The following is a 25,725-nucleotide window of genomic DNA, read 5'->3' on the forward strand; positions in this document are numbered from 1 at the left end:
TGTTTGGGTTTTCACACCGGAAACCTGATTGTGTCTTAAAAAAAGTGTAATTTTGTTGTAATTTATTATGTGACAAAACCGCGACAAATCAAAATGCAAAAATACGCTATCTAAAATAAGATCATGTAGAAGTCATTGGCAGATGTCCCTTTTACAAACTGAAGATCTGGTTTCGCTTTGTGGTTTTAGAGATTTTCGGGGGTTTTTTGACCCTGGCTTTTGTGCGGTAAATAAAAATGTTGCGGTTTTCATGCCATAAATTGGAAAAGTTGCCGTTTTTATGTTTTTTCCATGTCTTTTTTCATTTGTGCTTTTTTAATTCTGATTCGTGGAAATTAGTTTATTGGTTTCAAAAAAATATAAAACCATGAAAATCGAAATTTTAATCAATAACCCCCTTAGTGTGTAATTTTAACTAGGTTGATTCTAATATAGGACAGTACTGTGGCTCAGTTGCCCTGCAGCTTCTGGGTTCTTGAGTTCACAGGAATGTTGACTGCCAACAAACTAAATTGTCCATAGTGTATGAATGTGTATGAATGAAGGGAACTATGTGAATGATAAATATACTGTATTTGTACTTTTTAGTACAGGTGTGGGATCCCTTATTGGGAAACCTGTTATCCAGAAAGCTCAGTATTACAGAAAGCCCGTCTCCTATAGACTCCATTTTAATCAAATAATTCAGAATTTTAAAACCTTTCCCTTTTCTCTTTAGTAATAAAATAGTACCTTGTAATTGATCCCAACTAAGATATAATTAATCCTTATTGGATGCAAAACAATCCTATTGGGTTTCATTAATGTTTTATTGATTTCTTTTTTAGTAGACTTAAGGTATGAAGATCCAAATTACGGAAAGACCCCTTATCCGGAATAGCCTTGGTCCCGAGCATTCTGGATAATGGGTCCTATACCTGTACCTATGGTTTTAGAGTAGTCTGTATGTTTACTCTTATACCATGTTGGACTGCTGATATTATGTGCCTCATTTTTTTCAGAAAAGCAATATAGATCACTTGTGATGGCTAAAGATCTTCTGCTTACAATTTTAAATGATAATATCTCCTATATGCCCTACTCATAGGCAGTTCCAACTGGTTGTAAAGGGAAGGAGTGTGCAAAGGGCCTGAGCATTTTGTCATCAATATTTTTCCCGAGAAATGTTGTAAAGATGAAATACAGACAAATTACCATGTGTGACATTTAGTATGTGCATTGTTTACCTAGACTGGCTGCATTGTGTGAGCAGTTGTAGTGTATGGACTGTATGTATTATGGTTTAGAAATTGTCTTTGTTTTTATTGACTTTCTCTCTTATTGCTTATTCTTATGATATTTGGGATTATTGCTGTTAAAGTTAATATTTTATGCCATTTTGTTTCTGTGTGCCGCTCCCAAGGCTGAATAATCGTGTGTTGCAGTATATTTCCATGTCTCTACTTCACTGCTCCCAAGACACTGATTCAACATGACAAATTCTCAGCACTAATAAGACCTGAGTGATTATATTCATACTCTGATTCTCTTTCTAGGAAATCTCTAGGCTATTGTTTTTTTTCTGGGTTTGGGGGCTCAGGGATAAATGCCAGGAACTATCCTGTGTGATTAGAGCCTCTGTCACTCGTAATATTTGTCTTCTAATCACAAGCACATCAAAGAATAAATCTCCCATCACATGTATGTCACACAAGGGCAACTACTTTGTAGGACCCTATATCCTGCATGGAGCTTAGATATAGCTTAGATATAGTCCAGTTACACTTCCTGTATTGCATTTAGTTATCATTAGGAAAATAAAGAAAAAAAACCTATATTATTATTTTTTTTCTTGCATGCACAGATATAAATCATTTCAGGTAAACTGTATTTACATGGAGTCTGCCCTGCATTTTTTTTAGCTTCCATCGTCTTAAGCCACTATATGTCTGTCCCAACCATGCTATCTGTCTCCCTTGATAACTTTTAGCTTGTGTTTTATAGTATTCTATTAATCATTATTATTTATATAGCGCCATCAATTCACACAGCTCTTTACAGAATAAAGGGGTACAAAAGACAAAACAGTTGTACACATAGACAATTCACAAAAAATGGTTTGCAGTTACATTTGGATAAGGATTGGAAACACTAGGGGACGGGACTAAATGTATTAACCCTGCTTATATATGTTATGGTTGTTTTGTAGCTTCCCAAACCTGTTTTTGTGTAAAATTACATTTTGTGGGACTGATCAACTCATCCAAATTAAAGTTCAACTGAAATGTTATTCTAGGCAGATACAGACGGGGAGATTAGTCACCACAATTTTTTTCGTTACCCACTTGTGGAGACTAATCACCACTATGCTACTTCCATTCTCAAAAATGCAAGTCGTCTTGTGGAAAGGTGTCTGTGCTGGTACAAGTCATGGTTACTCTAGTGGGGGTTATTAGTTGCCACAACTAGATTTTAAAAATCATGGAGACTAATTCTCCCGTCTGTCTTCACCCTTAAAAGCATTAATCTTGGTCATTGTCATTACATTAATACTGGTCAGTGCAAACCATACAAAGAAACTTTTACAACTTATCCAAACTTAAATATGTCAAATATATATTGAAAGAGCATTATGTAACAGTTATGAGTTTGTTTTTCCTATCAAACAAAACACATTCTCCTTTGTCTAATTAAAACCCTATTTATAAAGTGTATAGTTCCTGTAGTTCCTCCAAACAGTGATGTTTAAGTATTAAAGTCACTGTGGCCAATTTCTCTTTTATTATCTGGAATAAAGGATAAATGAATATCATATTCTATGCATAAAGCAGGACAAAATGCAAGATAGGAATAGCTACTTTGGATTTCTTTGAAATTGCTGTCTACTAAGGACTCTGTGTTTTGTTTGTTTATCTTGTGCAGTATAAGAATACTTTATATTATATACTATTATATATAATAATAAATAATGTTTTGTTTATGCATATTATAAGTCGCAAAAGTGGTATTTTGTGTTAGAGAAACAAAAAGACTTTAGGCTTCTTCAGATATTCCAGGGGTAAAGCTATGAATTGCAGAACTGTAGGTAGAGATGAGTTTCAGACCAGATAGTTGTTACCCATGTATTAGAACTACAATGCCTAAAACACATGGTGCGATTACAATTGAATAAATATGATCATTTTCTTGAATGTCTCATTGATTTTCCATAAACATTCTCCAAATTCCGATTCAAACTGACCTGTAAAATGTAAGATGTTAACCGACTCTCCAGGTTCCAAAAGACCTGACAGCTGATGGTTAAAAGCCATATAAAAAAGGGTGGATCGGTGTTCCTGCCAGTTTATTTTGCTCTCTGTCTCAGTTGCTGAGAGACGGCACTTGATAGCCGCTCCGGGAAAGAGAATCCCACCAGAAGAGAGCTGGGAAACCACCCAAACCCCGCTGTCAATATTGCTTTAATCAGAGCGTTCACAGGCCGCTGATGTCATGGAGGCCACTAGTAACGCTTCGAACATGATGATCACTGCTTTTCCATCCAGACATTGCCCGCACCTATTGGCGAGATGTGAGCTTCCTCTGGGGTAGTCACAGTTGTATAGCAATTATACACATTGACATTTTAGGTTTACCAGAATACATGTAGCATCATCAATAGAATTTTTTGTTTGTTTTTTAAACAGGTAGCCCTGTTCTGTCAGCATTTTTAATAATTAACTGAGCCCCACGGAAAAGTGTTTTAAACTGTATGTATAGCTCTTTTGGGCAGGGCTCTCTTCATCTCTTCTATCGGTTATTGATTGCTTTATATGTTACTCTGTATGTCCAATGTATGAAACCCACTTATTGTACAGCGCTGCAGAATATGTTGGCCTTTATAAATAAATGTTAATAATAATAATATTTTTACGCAGCGTTGTACAGTAGAATAGCTGTGTGTTTTACTTTTTTACCTAACTTTAATGTAGGTATTCCAGCAAAAATAAATTGAAAACAGGCATTACAATAAAGGGTGGGAAAGAGAGAAAGCAAACGGATACAGAGATATACAGTACAATTAATAAAAACATGTAAACTAAAAAACTGTAGTAAAAAAAATGAAAGTAAAGATCTCATAGAGAATTGCGTGTGATTTGAGCTATGTGTCAAAGAGAGAAAGTCTAAGAAACACAACAAAGACATAAGCGAGGATATTGGACAAACGATAATTCTGTGAGCGGTAACTAGTTAAAAAAAAATTGTAGAAAAGTAAAATAAACAGATAGTGAGGTAGGGAAAGGACACCTCATTACAGTGACAGCTTGTATAAGGGTGCACAGCAGTAAGTCGCTGAGAGAGATGAAACATAGATAAAGGTGCTTAAAGAGTTATGGCAGAGGTAGCTCCTTACAGTTTACAGCTGAAATTGTTTTGAGTGGGAAAGTATTAAATGTTGAATATATGAACATATTTCGTAGAGTTTTTTTTCCCACGTTATGGTGCTGTTCCTATTTGACTTGGATGTTATCACATAGTTGCATATAGCAAGGCATTTTTAATTTTTTCTTTTCAAAAAGCTCTCATGTTCTAAGAACTGTAACTCAACTTTACTGTCACTTGATGGAGTATGTCCTCAATACTCCTACTCTCTGTTTGGCTTTGTGTGTGCCAGTTGCCTTTCTTTTACCAAATACTTTGAGTGGAGTGCTGTTTCAAGGAATATTAAGCACCGATACTAGCCTGGGTGTACATGTTGGGAGTAAAAAAACATTTGAAGCCTTCCCAATTTGTCATGGGGGGGGGAAGAGTTCCTTCCTAACTCCAAGATTAGAATAGTCCCTGAGTCAACTTTCCTCTTAAAGCTAAAGCTTTTTTCATTATAGTAAAGGCAACCTACATACTGAAACATTTTTTGGGGATTAGACTTTGCACCTGAAGTAATGTATACCTCATTTAGTATTTTTGCCTTTTTTGATTGCTGCTTTAAAACAGTTCATGCATATTTTAGATCTTAAACACAAGGAATTCTGGGAACTAGTTCCAAAGAGCTACAAGAAAATCCCATTTACATGGGTTTATCCTATAGGCTAAAGCCAGGATAATAGCTGATCAGATTCCCAACTACAGACCATTTTCTGCCTTCTGCTTTAAAAAACCCAGTGGGTGAGCTTTAGCCTATAAGATAAACCCATGTAAATGGGATTTTCTTGGCGCTCTTTAGAATTCTTTCCCAGAATTCCTTGTGTTTATTTGCATACATATTTTAGATTTTAAAAGAGATCCATTTGTCCCATCAGAATCTCCTATTCTTTCATATTATCTCTTTATGCCTGAGTTAAGCCACTTATGGTTGTCCTTAATGCCTTTACATTTATTTTTTAAGGAAATACATAATTTAACACAGTAATGGTTTCCGTTTTCAAAAGCCTATCATTTCTTGTGTTTTTAGCAGCAAAACCTCATGTCCCACTCTACATGTTAAAGTACCATATATACTCGAGTATAAGCTGATCCGAGTATAAGCCGAGGTGCCTAATTTTACCTAAGAAAACTGGAAAAACTTATTTACTCGAGTATAAGCCTAGGGTGGGAAATGCAGCAGCTACTGCTAAGTTTCAATAATCAAATAAATACCAATACAATTACATTAAATGAGGCATCAGGGGGGTATATGTTTCTAAATATTTATTTCAAAGAAAAACAGTAAATTAGCTCTGTAAGTGGAGAAGAGGGTCAACAAAAACAATATGGTATCAACAAAGATACCTTAAGAGTACTACCCCTTAGCTCAATAAGCAACCCAGCTAAAACACAGACTTAAAAACATTCAAACCTATATATAGATTATATAGAATATAAAGTGCAATGTCTAGTGCAGAATAGGGCAGATGAGGATGCTAGATGGAGATGAATTGGGAGTGGGCCAGGGCAATGGAGCGTCTTGCGGGTGGCCTAATTTGCACACAAAGGACACAGGGTGCTAGTCTGGAGGGACCCATGGCACTCGACTCGAGTATAAGCCGAGAGTGAATTTTTCAGCACATTTTGGGTGCTGAAAAACTAGGCTTATACTCGAGTATATACGGCAATAATTTTATGGTGCTACTTTCCATGTTTTTGCAATCATATTTTGCATTCAGTGACAGCTAAGCTTCTAGCATTAGTAAACATTTTTTTTTAAAGATTTTATTTTATTTTCTTAACTACATAGATACAATACATTGAAATATATAGTGCTTTGACCACAGAAAAAATAGTACATGACAGTGGGAAACTTCGTAATATTCGCGTAGGTACAATAAGTAGGTAAGCGTCAATCAAGTATAGCATGGACATTCCTGATCGATGTATTACAGTTGTTAGGGGGCCCAGTAGTTTGTGAATATTGAGACTATATCATGGGGCTTGCCTCAGGTTGAGCCTCTAGCCAGGGTTCCCATGCATTGTTGTATTTATTGGGGCACCCCCTGGCGAGATACATTAGGTTAATAAGTAGGAGCCTGGTGTTAACAAGTTGCACCGTTGTTGGATAGTGGGCGGATGGGGGCTCATTCATTTCATTTTGCATAGAAACACAGTGATCTTAGTAGCATTCTAGTTTTATTCAAAGGCACAAGGTCATCAATTGATCCTAGTAAGTACACCTCTGGAGATAAAATCCCTGGTTTTGTTCATTTAAGTATTTACTTACATTTGTCCAGTAGTCAAGTATTATGGGATAGGCCCATATTAGGTGAAAAAAAATCCAACATCTGCCGTTTGACATTTGGAGCAAGAGGCGTTTTGATTTTTTACCCTTTGGTAAGCATCCATTTAATACCAGTACCAGTTTTTATATTTTGTATTTATAACTTCTTTTCCTTCTTGCCAAATACAGTAAGATGCCACCATTATTTTCCCTTATAATGCTCAGATCCTGATTTACCCTATCTTCTAATGAAAAAATATATTTTCTGCAAATGTCTGCCCTCTGTCATAAGCCGAGCACGTTTTTTTCATTTTGTTGCGTGTACGTCTATGAAATATGCTTTGTAATTGGATTTCGTTCCATCTCTTCAAACCAACCCTGAGAAAAATTCTTGTAAACCAGATAGTGGAATGAGACTTCTGCTGTTGGTTAGATGTTGGCGGCTAACACTGCTTGGTTCAAGTGGTTTTAATGCCTTAACAGTACCTACTAGTGCAGAACATGAATGTTGATGAATTGTTATGCAACCTTGCAGCATGTACGCTACATATATCATAGTCTATCAGACTAACATCTGCAGGCTTCTAGGAAGCTTTCGGCTGTGCTCAGGCTGAAATAATAAATCTTTGTAATTTTATATAATCCATCAGGTCACCGTGATCTGTTACTGGCCCAGTCAGCTTGCCACATTGCTGTTCTTCCAAGATACACATTCTTGCCATGTGGTTTTCTGTGTTTTTATTTAATGTATTATGTGTCATGGCGAGTCTGGCACAAAGCTGTAAAGCAATGTGAAGAGGTATATGAAGAGCTGTCTGATACATTAAAACTGTTTTTAGTTCCTTTCCTTAAAAGGTACACTAAGTTCCCTTGCTTTAGCCTGACACAGATTGGAGTTTGTGTGTGTGTGTGTATATATATATACAGGTATTGGACCCCTTATCCGGAAACTCATTATCCAGAAAGTTCCGAATTACGGAAAGGCCATCTACCATAGACTCCATTATAAGCAAATAATTCATGTTTTTAAAAATGGTTTCCTTTTTCTCTGTAATAATAAAGCAGTACCTTGTACTTGATTCCAACTAAGAAATAATCAATCCTTATTGGAGCCAAAACAATCCTATTGGGTTTAATTACTGTTTAAATAATTTTATTAGCAGACTTAGGGTAGGAGATCCGAATTACAGAAAGACCCCTTATCCAGAAAACCCCAGGTCCCAAGCATTCTGGATAATGGGTCCCATACGTGTATATATATATACATACAGTAAATAAATATATATATATATATATATATATATATACACTGTATATATATATATATATATACAGGTATAGGACCCGTTATCCAGAATGCTTGGGACCCGAGGTATTCCGGATAAGGGGTTTTTCCGTAATTTGCAACTCCATACCTTAAGTCTGCTAAAAAATCAATAAAACATTAATCAAACCCAGTAAGATTTGTTACATCCAATAAGGATTTATAATATCTTAGTTGGGATCAGTTACAAGGTTCTGTTTTATTATTACAGAGAAAAAGGGAATTGGTTTTAAAATTCTGAATTATTTGATTAAAGTGGAGTCTTTGGGAGACGGGCTTTCCGTAATTTGGAGCTTTCTGGATAATGGGTTTCCGGATAAGGGATCCCATACCTGTATATATATATATATATATATATATATATACACATACAATTTGTGTATATATATATATATATTATATACAAATTGTGTATATATACAAATTGTGTATGTATATATATATATATATATATATATATATATATATATATATACACATACACAATTTGTATATATATATTCAACTTGTTTATGTATATACAGTATATATCCAGTGCACAGCACTTATCTTTTTTTCTTATCTTCAGCATAATAATATTTATTTCATCTTTCAGATTAAAAGGTCAGACTGGCAAACATTAATTGTGTCAGAGGTATTAACTCCCCCTTTACTGACTAAGTGCCCTGTCACACTGTGTGCTTGATCGGGCGGTGGGAAATCTTTCCTTCCATGGTCTTCAGTGATCTTCATCACTGCAATAAAGGAGCTTATTATAGAAATAGAATATCTACATCATACAGATGGTATAAGCATTAAAGTACAATCTTAGTAAGACTATAGAAAAAAACACGTTTCCTGCACTTTAAAAGAGAACTAAAGAAGTAAAGCAGAAATGTTGTACCAAGGCAACCACAGCCCTTTAGCAGGGAAGATCTGTGCCTTCAAAAATGCCCCAGTAGCTTCCCAGCTTCTTTTCTGCTGATTCATAGTTCATGCTCTGTTCCTCTCCAAGTTACTTAGCTTAGGGACTGACTCACAATATACTTTATAATGAACGTAAATGTCACACTGATTAGTAAATAATTCAGATTATTAGTAAATAACAGCTCTGAAACCGTTAGAAACTAATATTTAGCCCTGTGTTGTCTCCTCAATATAGGAGAGACCATACAAAAGATACGTGATTTCCCAGAATAGGTCTTTAATTAAATGTAAATATGTGTCTCTACTGACTCCTAGACACTAAATGGATTGTGCATACAATCCTAACAATTTCCACTTTTGTCTTTTGGAACATGTAGAAATACCTTGTTGCAGTGGGGATAGAGTAAAACATTTAAAGGGAAAACTCTTGAATACATATGTTGAAAATGCTGCAACAAGAATAGGAATATCATTTATATTTATTTGTATGTAGTCTTACTTTGTGGACGTTGATATTTTAATGATGTTTGTACTATTCTGTATGATGGTAATATTATATTTCTATTATAGCTGTTTCATTACAGTGATAGGGAATTATATATGTGTGACTTGCTCCGTATTATACCATGGATCTGAATTTAACTAGAAATAACCTTTTTTTGGAGTGGCAAGAAAATGCGAATACTCATCCTATCCTGCCTAGACTATTTTAACCTGCTTCTAACTGGCCTCCCTTAATCCCATCTATCCCCAATATAGTCTGTATTGAACAACTCCTCTGTTCCAGTCAGAGCCACCACTTAATCGTACCCCTCAACTTGCTGCCCCTTACATTTGGAATGATTTGACTGAATTCTTCCAGAGAGAATCTTCCCTCAGTCTCTTTAAAAATAAACTCAAAGACTAGCTCTTGTGGCACACACATAGCATTTGACCTAGTTATGGCAGTGACAACCACTGTAAACTTAATATCCTACTATTTGTGTCTATAAGTTACCCCCCACTTAGATTGTAAGCTCTTTAGCACTTAATGTTCCTGTACTTTGTATTCATTATTGTATGGACCCCTCTTTGTTCTAATAATCTATTATTTTGCTGTACAGCTCTATACATAATAAGCGCTATATAAATATACATATGGTCATGTCATGCGTTAAGTGCTCAAATAGCTGATGTATTTGCTAGTAAGTAAGGGTTGATGAAGGTAGAGGATATTGAAACAGTAATGTTGCCTGTCTGGCCTTTTTAATTAAAGATAGGGATTACCCCATAGCACAGGCACGTTGACATAGAACTTGATGTACAGTGGTGCTGTCCGTTGATGAAATTGATAAATATAAATATATCTATATCTACCCTACATGCCCACACGCAGTTTAAAGTTATTCAGTACTGGGTCTCTCCGCAACATTAATCCTGAGAACGTTGTTCAGTGGTTTTCCCCATACTGCTAAAGCTTCTTAGGTTTCCAGCAGATGGTACAAGCAAATAAAGATTTTCTCTTATCTTAGTAGAGTATTCTAAAACTCAGGACTCCTCAAAGCTAACACAACATTTTTGTCTGTCCCTTCCTTTCCTTTTCATTATGCATGTATATCATCACTTGTCCTGATGGTTGTCCTGTCTTGCCATTGTACTTTACCAGGAGAATCCCTGAGCCTTGCCGATGACTTGTTATCTGGTTTGGGAACCTCATGTGTTGCAGCTGGGAGGAGTCATGGGGAGACGTCAGAAAACAGCCTCTACTCTGTCATCTTTAAGTGCATGGAAGCAGACAGTCTCTACAAGTAAGGGAATTGTTGAATACTTATCACCAATAATACCAAGAAAACAATATATCAAATCATGATTTTTTCTGTATATCATATCAAAGACAACTTGCCCAGTCAGATCTGCAGAGCAGAGCAAAATCTTTGATCTGCAGAGTGTCAGTGTTTATGGTGATCCCACCTACAAATCCCAGCTACATGGGTCCAGTTAATATGTTTTAATTCATATCATTAAACAATAGGATTCATCTTTCTAAAAGCCCTATGCCTTTAAGAGGGGCCTGGATGAGTTCTTGAACAAGCATAGTATCCAAGGCTATTGTGATACTAATATCTACAGTTAGTACTAGTGGTTGTATTTATAGTTTATGTATGTGAGCGTATAGATTGGTAGGTGTGGGTTGTGTGTGCTGGGTTTACTTGGATGGGTTGAACTTGATGCACTCTGGTCATTTTTCAACCCTATGTAACTATAGACTAAATGCCCAAATACTATAGCAACTTCAAGACATACTGGGGCTAATTTATAAACACTGGGCAAAATTGGACCTGGGCAGTAACTCATAGCAACCAATAAGTGGTTAGCTTTTTCTAGCCAGCTGCAGGTTGAAAACCAAAAGCAATCATCTGATTGGTTGCCATGAGTTACTGCCCAGGTGCTAATTTACCCAGAGTTTAGAAATGACCCCCACTGTGTGTGGGTTCAGCCTACTTTCAAGGATTAATGATAAGGATGATTAGTACCAAGATTCTGAGCCACATTGACATTATTAGTAAAATCTTTTATGAGTGATACTAAATGCTAGCTCTTGCCTATAACCTTAATGGTAGTCCTTGCCTTTAACCATAAAAAGAAAGATATACCATCAGATTAAATACCTAATATAATAATATTAAAGAATTATAGTATTTTAGCAAATTGACATATGCATATCAGTAAACATAGGAGTGTCATTGACACTCACATGCTCAGTGCGCTCTGTGCAGCTGTTGAGAAGCTAAGCTTAGGGGTTGTCACAAATTATCAAGCAGAAAAGGAGGTTTGCCTGTCATATAAACTGATGCCATGGGGTGAGTATTAAATCCTGATGCTAATTGTACACTGGTTTTATATACCAATCAGCCTTATATTGCAACATTTATATTCTCTATATAGAGTATATTGTTAGTTGTTCCCTAAACTCAGTAAGTGACAGCAGCACAGAGCATGTGCAGGGAATCAGCAGAAAAGAAGATGAGGGGCTACTGGGGCATCTTTGAGGGCACGGATCTTCCCTGCTAAAGGGCTGTGGATTCCTTGGGCTGGTACAGAAACCCACAATAATGTACAACATTTCTGCCTTACTTCTTTAGTTAAACAAAAACTATACCCCCCGTAGGTCTCTATAATATATTGCATAAACAAGCTCATATGTAAAGCCCTGCTTCATCTAAATAAACCATTTTCATAAAAATATACTTTTTAGTAGTATGTGCCATTGGGTAATCCTAAATAGAAAATAGCCATTTTAAAAATTAAGGGCCGCCCCCTGGGATCATAGGATTCACAGTGCACACAAACAAGCCAAGGCACACGTACATGCTAGGCCCCATCAGCCAATTAATGGACAGAGTTCTGTCTTTTGCTTCCACACTTCTTCCTGTTACAGTTAGAGCTGCATTATTTCTGGTCATGTGATCTCTGAGGGAGCACCCAGCCAATCACTAAATGGTGGATCAAGGGAAAGGATTTAAAAGGGCAATATTTACTGATATATAGATTCCAGTTTTGGGGAGATTCTTTAATAGGTCACTTAACATAATATAAACTATCTGTCAGTTAAGAATTCATTCTGGGGGTTTAGTTTTTCCTTTAAGCTTTAATGCTTCTTTAATGTGAAATATTTTATAGAGGCCTACAATGTTTAGGGATATAAATTCCCTTTAAGGAGCTCAATTGTTGTTCAAAGTAAATTTATGTTGCTGTCAATATAAGGCCCAATTTAGCAATGTAACAAACAAACAAACAAATATGAGGTGCTTCCTGAACTACACATCAGTGCCTGACATATTTGATGTTAAAATAATCTTTAAAATAGTAGAATATTTAAAGAAAAAATACTCTGCATTGCAGAACAGTTGCGCTGCTGATTAGTACTAGTACTACAGGATATCACAATGGCAGTGGTCAGATAAGTAGTCAGACCTTTCCCCAGTGTTGCACAGGGAACCAGTTTTGCCAACAAACAGACCACAAATCTAAGCTCAATGTGCCTGAATGACCTGAGGTATGCTTTTTCCTTTCCCACAATACACTGCTGAGTATTTTTTTTAAAATTATGGAATGGTACAATCTCATTGGTCAGCTGGGAAGACTTAAAGACTTATAGTTGTGGAGTTAATGGCTGGAAGATTTAAGCTCAACATCTTTAAAAGCCCCAAGAACATGATTTATCCTTTGCCACACTATTCTGCTGAGGAATTCTCCATTAATGGAGATGGCAGAATCTCATTGGTTAGTTAGGAAAGTGTGTGATTTTGAAGCGAACAAATGGCAAATTGAGGCTGGGCAATTTAAAAAACTTTTTAGTATATGTTTTGTTCTTTGCTACTATGTGGTGCTGGGTAGTTCCTAAACAATATGGAATGGTTTAATCTATATAAGCAAGCCTGTTATTTTGGGTAAACAGATGGCAGATTGACACTAAGCACCTTTAAATAGTTCCATGTAAATGCTGATTGATTAAATAGATTAGCACATAGTTTTTGGAAGGTGTTTTGGGGACAAAAATTAGTAACTTACCTTCCCCTGGATGAGAGGATGGTTCCTGAAAAGTTTTTTGCATTCTGTGACCAAATAAAAATTAACATAAAAAAAACACTGCAGACAGGCACTCAGTAGTAGGACCCAAAAAGTAATAGTAAACCAACTTGTAGAGGCAGATTTACTAAATTTACAAATTTTTATTTTGTGTTAAACTTGGGATGCACCAAATCCAGCATTCGGTTTGGGATTCGGGCAAGATTCAGGCCTTTTCGGCAGGATTCGGCCAAATCCATGCTCCTGGCCGAACCAAATATGAAAAATCACGTGACTTTTTGTCACGTAAATGCAGAAGTTGAAAATGTAACCCTTCCAGAACTTAATTAGCAAATGCTACTTCAGATTCGTTTCAGTATTCAGCCGAATCTTTTACGAAGGATTCAGGGGTTTCGACCGAATCCAAAATAGTGCATTCGGTGCATCCCTAGTTAAACTTTAAATACATTTATTTTCACATTTATCAAAAAATCAGAGCTGAGAAAGCATTTGCGGGAAAAAGTAGCAAAAACTGCAACTTTTTCGACCTGACCTTGATAAGCACAAATTGTTTGTATTGTCGCACAAAAGCCAGAGTCAAAAACCCTAAAACCTCTAAAGATTTGAATCAAAGAAAGATCTTTCAGGGAAGGGAAGGGACATCTGCCATTGACTTCTACATGATCTCAGCAGGTTTTAGATGGAGTATTTTCAGATTCGAAATTATTAAAGTTTTGTTGCATAATAAATCTCGTAAAAGTCACCTTTTTTGCAATAACTTTCTTTGACATATTCAATGGCCCCCTTAAACTGTGATCTTAAAGAGATTCTTTGATTTTTATGGTGTTTTTATTTACATTGTTTACATAGCAAATAATTCTCTCTACCATAGTTACATAGTTACATACATAGTTACATAGGGTTGAAAAAAGACCAGTTTCCATCAAGTTCAACCCATACCAATTAAAGTGTTACTCTTGAACCAACAAATGTATTTTTTTAGTAGTAATATTGGTGTGTAGTGCATTGTGCCTGAGTCTGAGCTTTCAGAAGGAGCCAGCGCTACACATTAGAACTACTTTTAGGTAACCTATTGTTTCTCCTATTCCCATGTAACTGGAGGAGTCCCAAGCCGGACTTGGCTGTTTTATTAGCTGCCAGTTAAAACCTACCTGAACAAAGATATTTCTGTGCAATTTGTTGTCTGCAGGGTGCTCCGTTTTCTGCTCCAGGCATAGTGCCCCATCAGTTCTAACAATTGTTTGAGCAAATATGTGCCTTATTTGTTCATTTGCTAATGCAAGAAATTTTATATAACCAAGATGGACACACTGGTGCTAAATATGCAGAAGTGCAAGAACATGTTTATACATGAGTACCTTTAATGAATGGCAATTGCACAACTGGTTTTGGTTGTCAATGACCCCAGAGTTGCAAATATACAACTATTACAATATAAATAAAGATATACAGGGATACTGTACATACATTTAGCATCATTAGATCCATAGTTCTATAATACCATTTGTTTGTGTTTTTATATGATGTATAGGAGGTGATGTGAGTTTTTTCAAACTCAAACAACTGTTTTGAAAAAAAAAGGGAAAAAAATAAATATCTTCATGTATAATAAATTTTGAAAATACACCCCCTCCCAAGATTAATATATACATGCTTGCCTGCTTTTCAATTAAGAATTTTTACAAGGAATTTTTAAGATTATTTCAATTCAAATCTCAAAAAAAAATCAAAAAGTTGGGAAAAGTTAAATTCAATACTTAAATTTTTTTTCTCCCTACAGGGGTCACTTGTAGACTCCAGGTAATCAAGAGTTAAAGACAAGCAGGGCACTCAAAGGGGCCCATTCATCAATGTACGAATCCGAACCCCGAAATACGATCATTTCTAATGATCAAAAATGTAATGAAAATTATTTTCGTTTAAATTTGTATCGAAACGATTGTAAACATATTGGCGATCCGAAAGTCACAAAACTTTTATATCCCAACGATCGTAAACGGCGCAAAACCCTGACTTCAGTTTTGGAAGCTTTTCATAGGGCTCACTGGCACTCTGTAGCTCCAACCCGGCCCAAGGAAAGTCTCCCATAGGGCTCAATGGCACTCTGCAGCTCCAACCTGGCCCAAGGAAAGTCTCCCATAGGGCTCAATGGCACTCTGCTGCTCCAACCCGGCCCAAGGAAAGTCTCCCATAGGGCTCAATGGCACTCTGCAGCTCCAACCTGGCCCAAGGAAAGTCTCCCATAGGGCTCAATGGCACTCTGCAGCTCCAACCCGGCCCAAGGAAAGTCTCCCATTGGGCTCAATGGCACTCTGCAGCTCCAACCCGGCCCAAGGAAAGTCTCCCATAGGGCTCAATGGCACTCTGCAGCTCCAACCCAGCCCAAGGAAAGTCTCCCATAGGGCTCAATGGCACTCTGCAGCTCCAACCTGGCCCAAGGAAAGCCTCCCATAGGGCTCAATGGCACTCTGCAGCTCCAACCTGGCCCAAGGAAAGTCTCCCATGGGGCTCAATGGCACTCTGCAGCTCCAACCCGGCCCAAGGAAAGTCTCCCATAGGGCTCAATGGCACTCTGCAGCTCCAACCTGGCCCAAGGAAAGCCTCCCATAGGGCTCAATGGCACTCTGCAGCTCCAACCTGGCCCAAGGAAAGTCTCCCATAGGGCTCAATGGCACTCTGCAGCTCCAACCTGGCCCAAGGAAAGTCTCCCATAGGGCTCAGTGGCACTCTGCAGCTCCAACCTGGCCAAAAGAAAGTCTCCCATAGGGCTCAATGGCACTCTGTAGCTCCAACCTGGCCCAAGGAAAGTCTCCCATAGGGCTTAATGGCACTCTGCAGCTCCAACCTGGCCAAAAGAAAGTCTCCCATAGGGCTCAATGGCACTCTGTAGCTCCAACCTGGCCAAAAGAAAGTTACGATACTGAAGCTTGAATGAATTCCGAAACTTTCCTACTCGTCACGACAAATGCGATTTTGTTGCACAAATTGTCACAAAGCACGAAAAAAGTTAGAAATAATACACATTATTTCTAATCGTAACCAATCTTACATTGATAAATGGGCCCCTTAGTAATTAAAAATTCCTCAAAAACATTTCTTTTTAGCTTTTTAACGGCTACCCAGAGCACACTGAGCATGTGCGTGTCATTGACACACCTAACAAAATCCACCAAGTGACCCTTTGTACACAACTTAAGGCCTACTGCTGTTGACAGGGTCAGACTGGGGGGGGTACAAGGCCTACCAGGGCTACCACCCCAAGGACTCCTGTACCCCACAAGGGGCCCCTGTCATGGCCTCCCACCCCCCTGCAGGGACCACCACCACCCACCCAACCTCCTCCACCGAGTGAATGTAAATTAAACTTGCTGGCCCAGGGGACCCACCACAATCTATTTAAAAAAATCCCTATTTAATTGATGATATTATAGGAGAATACAATCAAATTCTGATTTTACATTTTCCAGGGCACAAGGAAAAAACTGTAAAATCTGGGAAAACGTAATATGGGGGTACATAAAGTCAAAGTTTGCCTGGAAAACTGTGAAAGTATTACCTAAAATGCAAGAAAATGAAAAATAACATTCATGGGGGATTTTTTTTTTTTTTAAAGTAAATGGCGTAAAACATGGCAAACTCCCATTAAGGGAGTGCAAAAAAAAAAATGAAATCTGGGAAATTGTAAATAGAGAGAATGTAAATTCAGGGAATGACTGTAGTTAGAGATAAATGATATGGGATTTGTTTCATTATCACTTTTAGATTTTTGAAACAAAATCACCATTGATGATCCTCAATTACACAAACTGATACTATGTGAAGTAACCACCACTGGTATGCACCTTGATGTGCGAGCAGAATACACATTCTTGTTTGCTTTTCATTTGCTATGCAGCTGTTATGTCTTAGCATTTACAGAAATGTGCATTTATTTATATACATTTGAAATGTGTTTCCCATTGACTTTATGGAAATACACTACCCATCAGCTCTCAATTTCGCTGAATATTTAAAGTATGAAGTAATTCCCTTGTAAATATGTCCATTCCACAAATCTCCACGACAGCAAATGGCAATGTTAGGGCAGGTACTTTAATAGCCTTACCACAATAATACTAAACACAATGTTAAATAAGTAAATAAGTCCTATGTTAAATAAGTGCAATAGTAAAGGTCTCTCCATAGGATTGAAATATTTACTGTATTGCTCAACTACCATTTCTATAGTAATTCAGCTTTACAACCCCACCATTTCATACCACACCTCTGTGTTCCCTGGACATGAATGTTAAATATTAAGGCAGATTATGAGCGGTTATTTACCAAATCCCCTGGTACAGGTGCTAGAAGGTGCAATATCACACCCCTTAGGGCAGTTAGTTTAATCCTGTTGAATAACCCTAATTTGGGCATTTTGTTGGCATGCCAATTAAGGGTATGATAAGGGGACACATATATGCTGCCACCTAGCCTACCCATCATGTATAGAGAGTGTTACAGACAGTAATGTAGAGGAGCCCAGGAGTAACCTCTTAGGTGTAGCAGGAGAGGCCTGCCAACCCTGTTATTCACAGATGCCCTTTTTGGGCTCCGGACTTTCTGCAGTGAATTTGACAGGGATCCTACACACGGCCAAGGTTATGCCAAAAACGCGGGATCAGGTGAAGCCAAGGGCAAAGTCAGGCAAATGGTCAGTTGCAGGCATCAGAGATTCCCAAGTCAGGGAAATGCAAATAGTCAGAAACAGAACATCGAAGGCTTTAGCAAAGTCAGAATACTGTAATCCAGCTTGGGCACTAAAACAAGCAAATAAACTCTATTTAAATTTGAATTTTGCACCAGAAGTGATGCCGAGCAGCGCCAGTGGTACTGTGTCTAGGGACAGTGCACGCCAGAGAAGGATGCATGCAGGCGCGTGCCTCGACGAAGGAGCCCGGGGACCGATGTGCCTAGAGCTAGGAACATGTGCTGGTCTCCCGGTGCACCTTACAGAGAGCTGCCAAAGGCAGGTAGCTCTGTATTCATCTGGGAGGTGCAGATAATTGCTCTCCATTCCTAAAGCTCAAAGACCTGCATCTGTGTGCACCCTTGGAAGGGGGCAAAGTATGAAAAGATGGAGGTTTATGTCTGTTTTAAAGTATACAATTTGTAGGTAAGACCTTGTCTCTCTGCATGCTTCTTGAAGTATTTCTCAGCTTTTCCTTTACTGATTCTCTGCACAGATAGTAGCTTAGGACAGCTAATTACAAATATCTTAAAATTGAGTTCATATCTTGAAATTTTGTTCATTTGCAAACAGTGCACACTATCAGTGTTAAAACATGTCATTTACGTCATTTTGCCTGTGCTTTTGTACAGGAAAAAAGAATCTGGTCTGCATTTATTACTTTGTGTAATTGTATGCCATCAACAAACACTGAGACACTTCTTTCAATGTCAAGGTCACTAATAAACAAACTTTAAAACAAGCACACCAAGGACAGGATCTTGTTATTCTTTTTGCCACGTTGTTCCATTTGGAGACAATAACATTACCGATGACTTTATATAAACTCAAGTAGTTTAGTAGTATTATTTGTAAAGCTAACTATGGTTGTTCGTTGTTGTAGAATTTGTTATATGGGCATGGGATCCGTTATCCGGAAACCCATTACACAGAAAGCTCCAAATTATGGAAAGTCTATTTCCCATAGAATCCATTTTAATGAAATAATTCCATGATTTTCTTTTTCTCTGTAATAATAAAACAGTACCTTATAAATGATCCCACCTAAGATATAATTAATTCTTGCCTGAGGCAAATCAGTCCTATTGTGTATTAAGTAGTCTTGAGGTATGGTGATTGAAAAGACCCCTTATCCAGAAAAAATGTAAGTCCTAAGCTTTCTGGTTAACAGGTCCCATACCTGTCCTACAACTAAAGGGGTGATTCACTTTTAAATCAACTTTGAGTATGATATTAACAGTGATATTTTGAGACAGTTTTCGAATGGTCTTCATTTTTTTATTTTTATGGTTTTTCAGTTTATCTTTTTGTTCAGCAGCTCTCCAGTTTGCGATTTTAGCAGCTATCTGGTTGCTAGAGTCTTGTTTACCTTAGCAACCAGTCAGTTGTTTGAACAAGATACTGGAATATGAATAGGAGAGGAACTGAATCAAAACATAAGTAATAAAAAGTAACATTCACAATATAACTGCCAGGGTCAGTGACCCCCATCTGAAAACTAGAAAGATGTAGAAGAGAAAGACAAATAATTAAAAAAAAAAACTATAACAACTACTATAGAAAATAAATAATGAAAAGTTACTTGGAATAAGACATTATATAATATACTAATAGGTAATTTAAAGGTGAACCACCTCTTTAAGGTTTTGCAGGTATTTATATGTTTGCAGTAGTTTTGCATCTGTATTACGTGGGCATCTAAGGTGCAGAGGGCAAATGACATGCTCACTACATGTATTTGCACCTGCATCCTGGGTGTTATTAAATTGCTTTTACAGGTATCAGACCCATTATCCAGAAAGTTCTGAATTACGGATACACTCCATTTTAATCAAATAATTCACATAGTTGTTTAATGAATACATTGTGGGGAATGGTATAGTTAGTTATGAGATTCTGAATTACTGATTTCCTTATAATAGCTCCCATAGCTTTATAGAATGTAAGGGAGTTAAATCAACCATAGCTCTTTTAGCAGGATACAAGAGGTACTGTGCACTCATTATCAATATATAGTTTTACCTGCAACTTACTTTTAAAGGTTTTAACTACCAAATGATTGCCCTTTTATTGGCCACAACTGGGATCACCTGAACTATTTGTCAACCTGCATATCACTACTAGTTGGGAACAATGGGTTGATTCTATATAAAGTGTAGCAAAAAGCATAGCAAAAAACATGCGCAAAACAACCATTTGCAAAAATATATGCTATGTGAGCTTTATAATTGACCCCCACTGTGTTTATCTGATTTGGAAGTTATGACTTTTTGTCAGAAAATGTATTTATAAATATGTAAATGGGTAAGCATTTTATAAAGGGAGTAGGACCCTTGCTATTGAATGAAGGCACAAAAGTTAATTGAACCCGAAAGAAGGTGGAGGTTTAAAATGGCTACTTTTATAGTTGATTGGAACATTTTAAAGTAAACATGGGTCCAGGGACTAATGGTATTTAGAAAGGAGTATAGTAAAGGAGCTTAGCTTTATGGCTATGGTTGAACATTTGTAGTAGAAAATAATAGGAATACAGGCTTACTATCATTTAGTCTTGTCTATAGTTCTGTACTGAAAATAGGATGTATAAGCTGCATTTACTATTCAAGCGCACTTCTCTGGGTACAGACACATAGAGAAGAATCACATCAATTGATTTTCCTGCAATAGAATGGGCAAAACCATACAGCAAACTCAGGTAAACATGTCTGTGGGAATGGCTCTTCAGCTTTCTTAAAGGGATACTGTCATGGTTTTTATGGTGTACTTTTTATTTCTAAATTACACTGTTTATATAGCAAATAATTCACACTACCATTTATAATTTTATTCTTGAACCAACAAATGTATTTTTTAGTTGTAATATTGGTGTGTAGGCGCCATCTCAGTGCATTGTGCCTGAGTCTGAGCTTTCAGAAGGAGCCAGCACTACACATTAGAACTGCAGATACCCTATTGTTTCTCCTACTCCCATGTAACTGGAGGAGTCCCAAGCCGGACTTGGATTTCTTACTATTGAGTGCTATTCTGATACCTACTGGGAGCTGCTATCTTGCTGCCTTCCCATTGTTCTGCTGATCGGCTGCTGAGAAGGGGAGATATCACTCCAACTTGCAGCTCAGCAGTAAAGTGTGACTGTAGTTTATCAGAGAACATGGCTGTGGTACCCTGGGAAATAAAGAATAAGGCTAGCCCCATGTACATTATTTCCCATGACAGTATTCCTTTAATGTATTGTAGTCCCCTAATGCTATCAAGATGATCAAGATGAAGGTGCTTTCTACCTGCAACTAGGGTATTACTCTTCCTGTGTAGAACAGAAGTTAAAAGGAAAAATCATGGTGATGCAGACTAAAATGTTTTTTTCTCTTATTTTTTCCATTGGTTACCATATAGATGCAAAAACAATTATAAAAAAAGTATATTCATTTCTGCTCACATTGCCCTGTTTTTTGTTCTTTTGCAATGCAATTAATTGCCTTTCCCTTAAGTTTCCTTTATAATCCCTGTCACTACAGACAGTTCTTCATAAAGTATGAGATACCTTTATACTTATTCTCCTTATACTTAATAACTGTTGGACTCTTGTCTTAATTTGTGGAACATGTTACCACACTGTGTACTAATAAAATGCAAACTAACAACTCATTATTTTAGGTTTATTATAACTATCTCAGATGTCAATATTGTGTGCAAATGTGGTGCTGCCAAAAACACAGTGCTGAGTTAGGAAAGTGTCTAACACCTGCATTCTCTCTTATGTGTTATGTTAGTAATAATGGGCACAGAAGTTGCTTTATCTTCTTGAATGTTTCATAAAGAAAAAAAAATGTATTAATAATCTCTGGTTTACGTAGAAATACCCAGGGATTTATCAGAAGGCAGATACCACCTCCACAATGTTCCTACCACTCAAGATTTGCATACAAATGTTTCTGATAGCTATGTTCCCCCCACGTGTTGTAGAACATTGGCCTAAAAGCATTTTTTGTTTTAACACTTACCAATTGCTCCTTGTTAGCTTAACTCTTGCTTGTTAGGTAAGGTATCCAATGCTATTTGTTTCTGCATAGAAGCAAACTCTCTTGTCTGTGGTTGCCTTTAGTTTCCCTTTCTCCCCTCATTGTCTATTTTTGTTGCTCTCCAATTTTATTATTCCTCAAATTGAGCATTGTGGGTTTTAGCTGCCAAATCTGGAACTATCTGACAAAAAAGGGCAACTAACTTGTCTCTGTTTACTATGAACCCAAAGGTAAATGTACCCCCCTTTTAACATGTGATGTTTCAGTTAAACTTAAAGGAACAGTAACACCAAAAAATGAATGTGTATAAAAGTAACTAAAATATAATGTGCTGCTGCCCTGAACTGGTAAAGGTTGTGTGTTTACTTCAGAAAGTCTACTATAATTTATATAAATAAGCTGCTATGTAGCCATGGAGGCAGCCATTCAAAGGAGAAAAGGCACAGGCACATAGCAGATAATGGATAAAACACTATTGTATTCTACAGAACTTGTCTGTTATCTGCTATGTAACCTGTGCCGTTTCTCCTTTTTTCCAGCTTGAATGGCTGCCCCCATGGCTACACAGCAGCTTATTATATAAATGATAGTAGTGTTACTGTAGCAAATACACCAGTTTTACCAGTGCAGGGCAACAATGCATTATATTTTTATTACTTTAAAGCTCTTTCATTTTTTGGTGTTACTGTTCCTTTAACATAACATGGTGCAAGCTTAAGGGTGATGCCACACATAGGGGCACATTTACTAACCCACGAACGGGCCGAATGCGTCCGATTGCGTTTTTTTCGTAATGATCGGTAATTTTGCGATTTTTTTCGGCGTCTTTACGATTTTTGCGTAAAAACGCGAGTTTTTCGGCGTCTTTACGAAAGTTGTGCAAAGTCGCGATTTTTTTGTAGCGTTAAAACTTGTGCAAAACGTCGCGCCTTTTAAGTTTTAACGCTACGAAAAAGGCGCGACTTTGCGCGCAAGTGTTAACGCTACGAAAAAATTCTTCGCTACGAAAAAACTTTCGTAAAGACGCCGAAAAACTCGCGTTTTTACGCAAAAATCGTAAAGACGCCGAAAAACTCGCGTTTTTACGCAAAAATCGTAAAGACGCCGAAAAAATCGCAAAAAATACGAAAAAGTCGCAAAATGTTCGTTTCCAATCGGAATTTTTCCAATTCGGATTCAAAATCGTGTCTTAGTAAATCAGCCCCATAGCGTATAGCATATATTTTTGGCAAGCAAAAAAATGCTTGCCAAAAATATCGCCATACGCTCCCGAATGAATGAAATACGCTCGAGTGCAGGCACATGTAGCCGATATCCGCCGAAGATACAAAGCCTCACGTTTTTTGGCGGATAACGGCTCCATGTGCCTGCACCCCAGCATATTTCATTAATTCGGGTGCAGGCGCAAGGTAGGGTAAATCTAGCGTAGCAGGGCGTATTCTCAGCAAGGGTTTTTCGGCGTGCCGAGAATACGCCCGTGTGGCATCAGCCTAAGATAACATGGAGCATAAACATTAAAATCTAAACTTGAAAAAAATATGTATATATATATATATAAAGACCAGCAACACCAAGTTTTATTCCAAAAAAAGATCAATCATGTATTAAAAACGCATGAGCAGTCATTTTTAATTCATGATTGATCTTTTTTTGGAATATAACTATGTGTTGCTGGTCTTTTTTTTGGATATTTAAATCATTTACCTTGCACCCGAGGTAAGAGCGGAAGCAGATAATATAAATACATATACCAGCAACATAAATTATTTTATGCGCGAAAATCACTCCTGAACGTGCCATTACCAAATATTTATAGTTTTATAGAGATTTTTCACTTGTATAGGTTTGAAAATGCCGCATACCCCAAATCCAAAATGGTTACCCATGTCTTTCTACCAAGCACGCAAAGCTTTCCTAAAGTTGGCGATTTTTATGACTTCCAATAATCACCTTAAAGCTTCCAGTTTGCAGCATCTTATCTCTCACATAGCATTAGGTACCAAGATAAAACATCCTAAATTAGAAAGCCCAGGTTTACCTAAGTATGAGGCTTTTAGGGGCCCTAAGGTGAACATAACCCTTATGTGCTGTCATTTCAACTCCTGCAAAATCAACATATTTACATACTTTTATGTGGGATAAAGATACAGGAAGCCATATATTTTTGTAAAGTACGCATGCCCCTAAATTCAAAATGGGTACCCATGTCTTTCTACTCCAAAGTACCAAGCCGCAAAGGTTTCCTAAAGCTGGTGAATTTTGATGACGCTTCCAAAAATCACCTCAGAACTTCCACTTTGCAGCATCTTATTTTCTACTGGTCAATAGGTAACCATATAAAACACCCTAAATATGAACTCCAGAGGTCTACAGGTAAACAATTAGATACCCACTGTACATAGGTTTATCAAAGTACATGGCACTTAGAGACCCCAACATATACCTAGTGCACACCAATTTCATGGTTAACATTTACCTAATTTATAAACACACATCAAGTTTTATATGGGGTAGAAGCTGCACAATAGTAGAGTGACCCCTACAAAACATATATTTTTGGACAAATCCAAAATGGCTGAATATTCCTTGCTACCCCAAACTATCAAATGGTAAAGCTTTCCTAAAGTTAGCAGTAAATTGTGTGCTGCATGTGTGTGTAATTGTGCAAATAAATGCAACTTACCTGTTCTGGAGCAGGAGGGATACATTAGATAGCTTCAAGAAGGGGTTGGATGGCTTTTTAGCAAGTGATGGAATACAGTGTTATGGGAGATAGATGTTAGTACAAGTTGATCCAAGGACTGGTCTGATTGCCATCTTGGAGTCAGGAAGAAATTTTTTTAGAGAGACTTCAGAAGAGGTTTTTCACCTTCCTCTGGTCTGTTAGCAGTAAGGCAGGCTATATACATACACAAAAGGTTAAACTTGATGGATGTGTGTCCTTTTTCAACCTAACATTTCTTATGTTTAAGAAATAATTTCAAATTATATTCCATTGTCTTTGTCAAGCAAAATAAACTTTACTTTACTATTTTATACACTATTTTATACACTATTTTTACACTATTTTATACAGCTATTTTGTGTGTCATCCACTCACAAATAGCTCTATAATAAAAGTCCTTTTTAAATTAAACAGTTAGGCTAATGGCACATATAGCCCGCAGAGAAATATTTGATACCCCACCTATTTTGGAAACTAAGGCTCTAGTCTTTGTCACAATGTTAGTCTTCCAAATAAATGCACATTTAAAAGCATTTAAGGCCTGTGTGTCCAAACATGGAGGAGCACTTGCTTAACAATATGTCAAATTGCCTGGGTACAGGTAAAAGTAAATGTATCCAAAGTATCACCATATATCTGGATGTCATGAAGACATAAGGTCAGTTCAATCTTTTACAAAGACCCTTACAATGCCTAGGTTGTGGAAGCCCAAGTCATGCCACCAGTCAAGAAAGTCAGTGTAGGCAGTTCGAGAGCATGGATTTCTGTTTATTTGTTTGTTCTTGTTTCCATTTTTTTAAATCTTTGTCC

General features: G+C 37.2%; 1 protein-coding gene across 2 annotated transcripts in view; it reads left to right on the forward strand.

The window, feature by feature from the left end:
- Positions 1–25,725, forward strand: part of astn2 (astrotactin 2) — a 675,040-nt gene that overhangs the window by 613,038 nt on the left and 36,277 nt on the right. For both annotated transcript variants that reach the window (XM_002935205.4, XM_031891225.1), the window contains one exon: positions 10,522–10,663. In XM_002935205.4, coding sequence (XP_002935251.2) covers positions 10,522–10,663 — 142 coding nt within the window. The remainder of the gene's footprint in view (positions 1–10,521; positions 10,664–25,725) is intronic.

This window comes from Xenopus tropicalis, chromosome 8 (genome assembly GCF_000004195.4).
Source record: "Xenopus tropicalis strain Nigerian chromosome 8, UCB_Xtro_10.0, whole genome shotgun sequence".
In the NCBI taxonomy this organism is placed as follows: Eukaryota; Metazoa; Chordata; class Amphibia; order Anura; family Pipidae; genus Xenopus; species Xenopus tropicalis.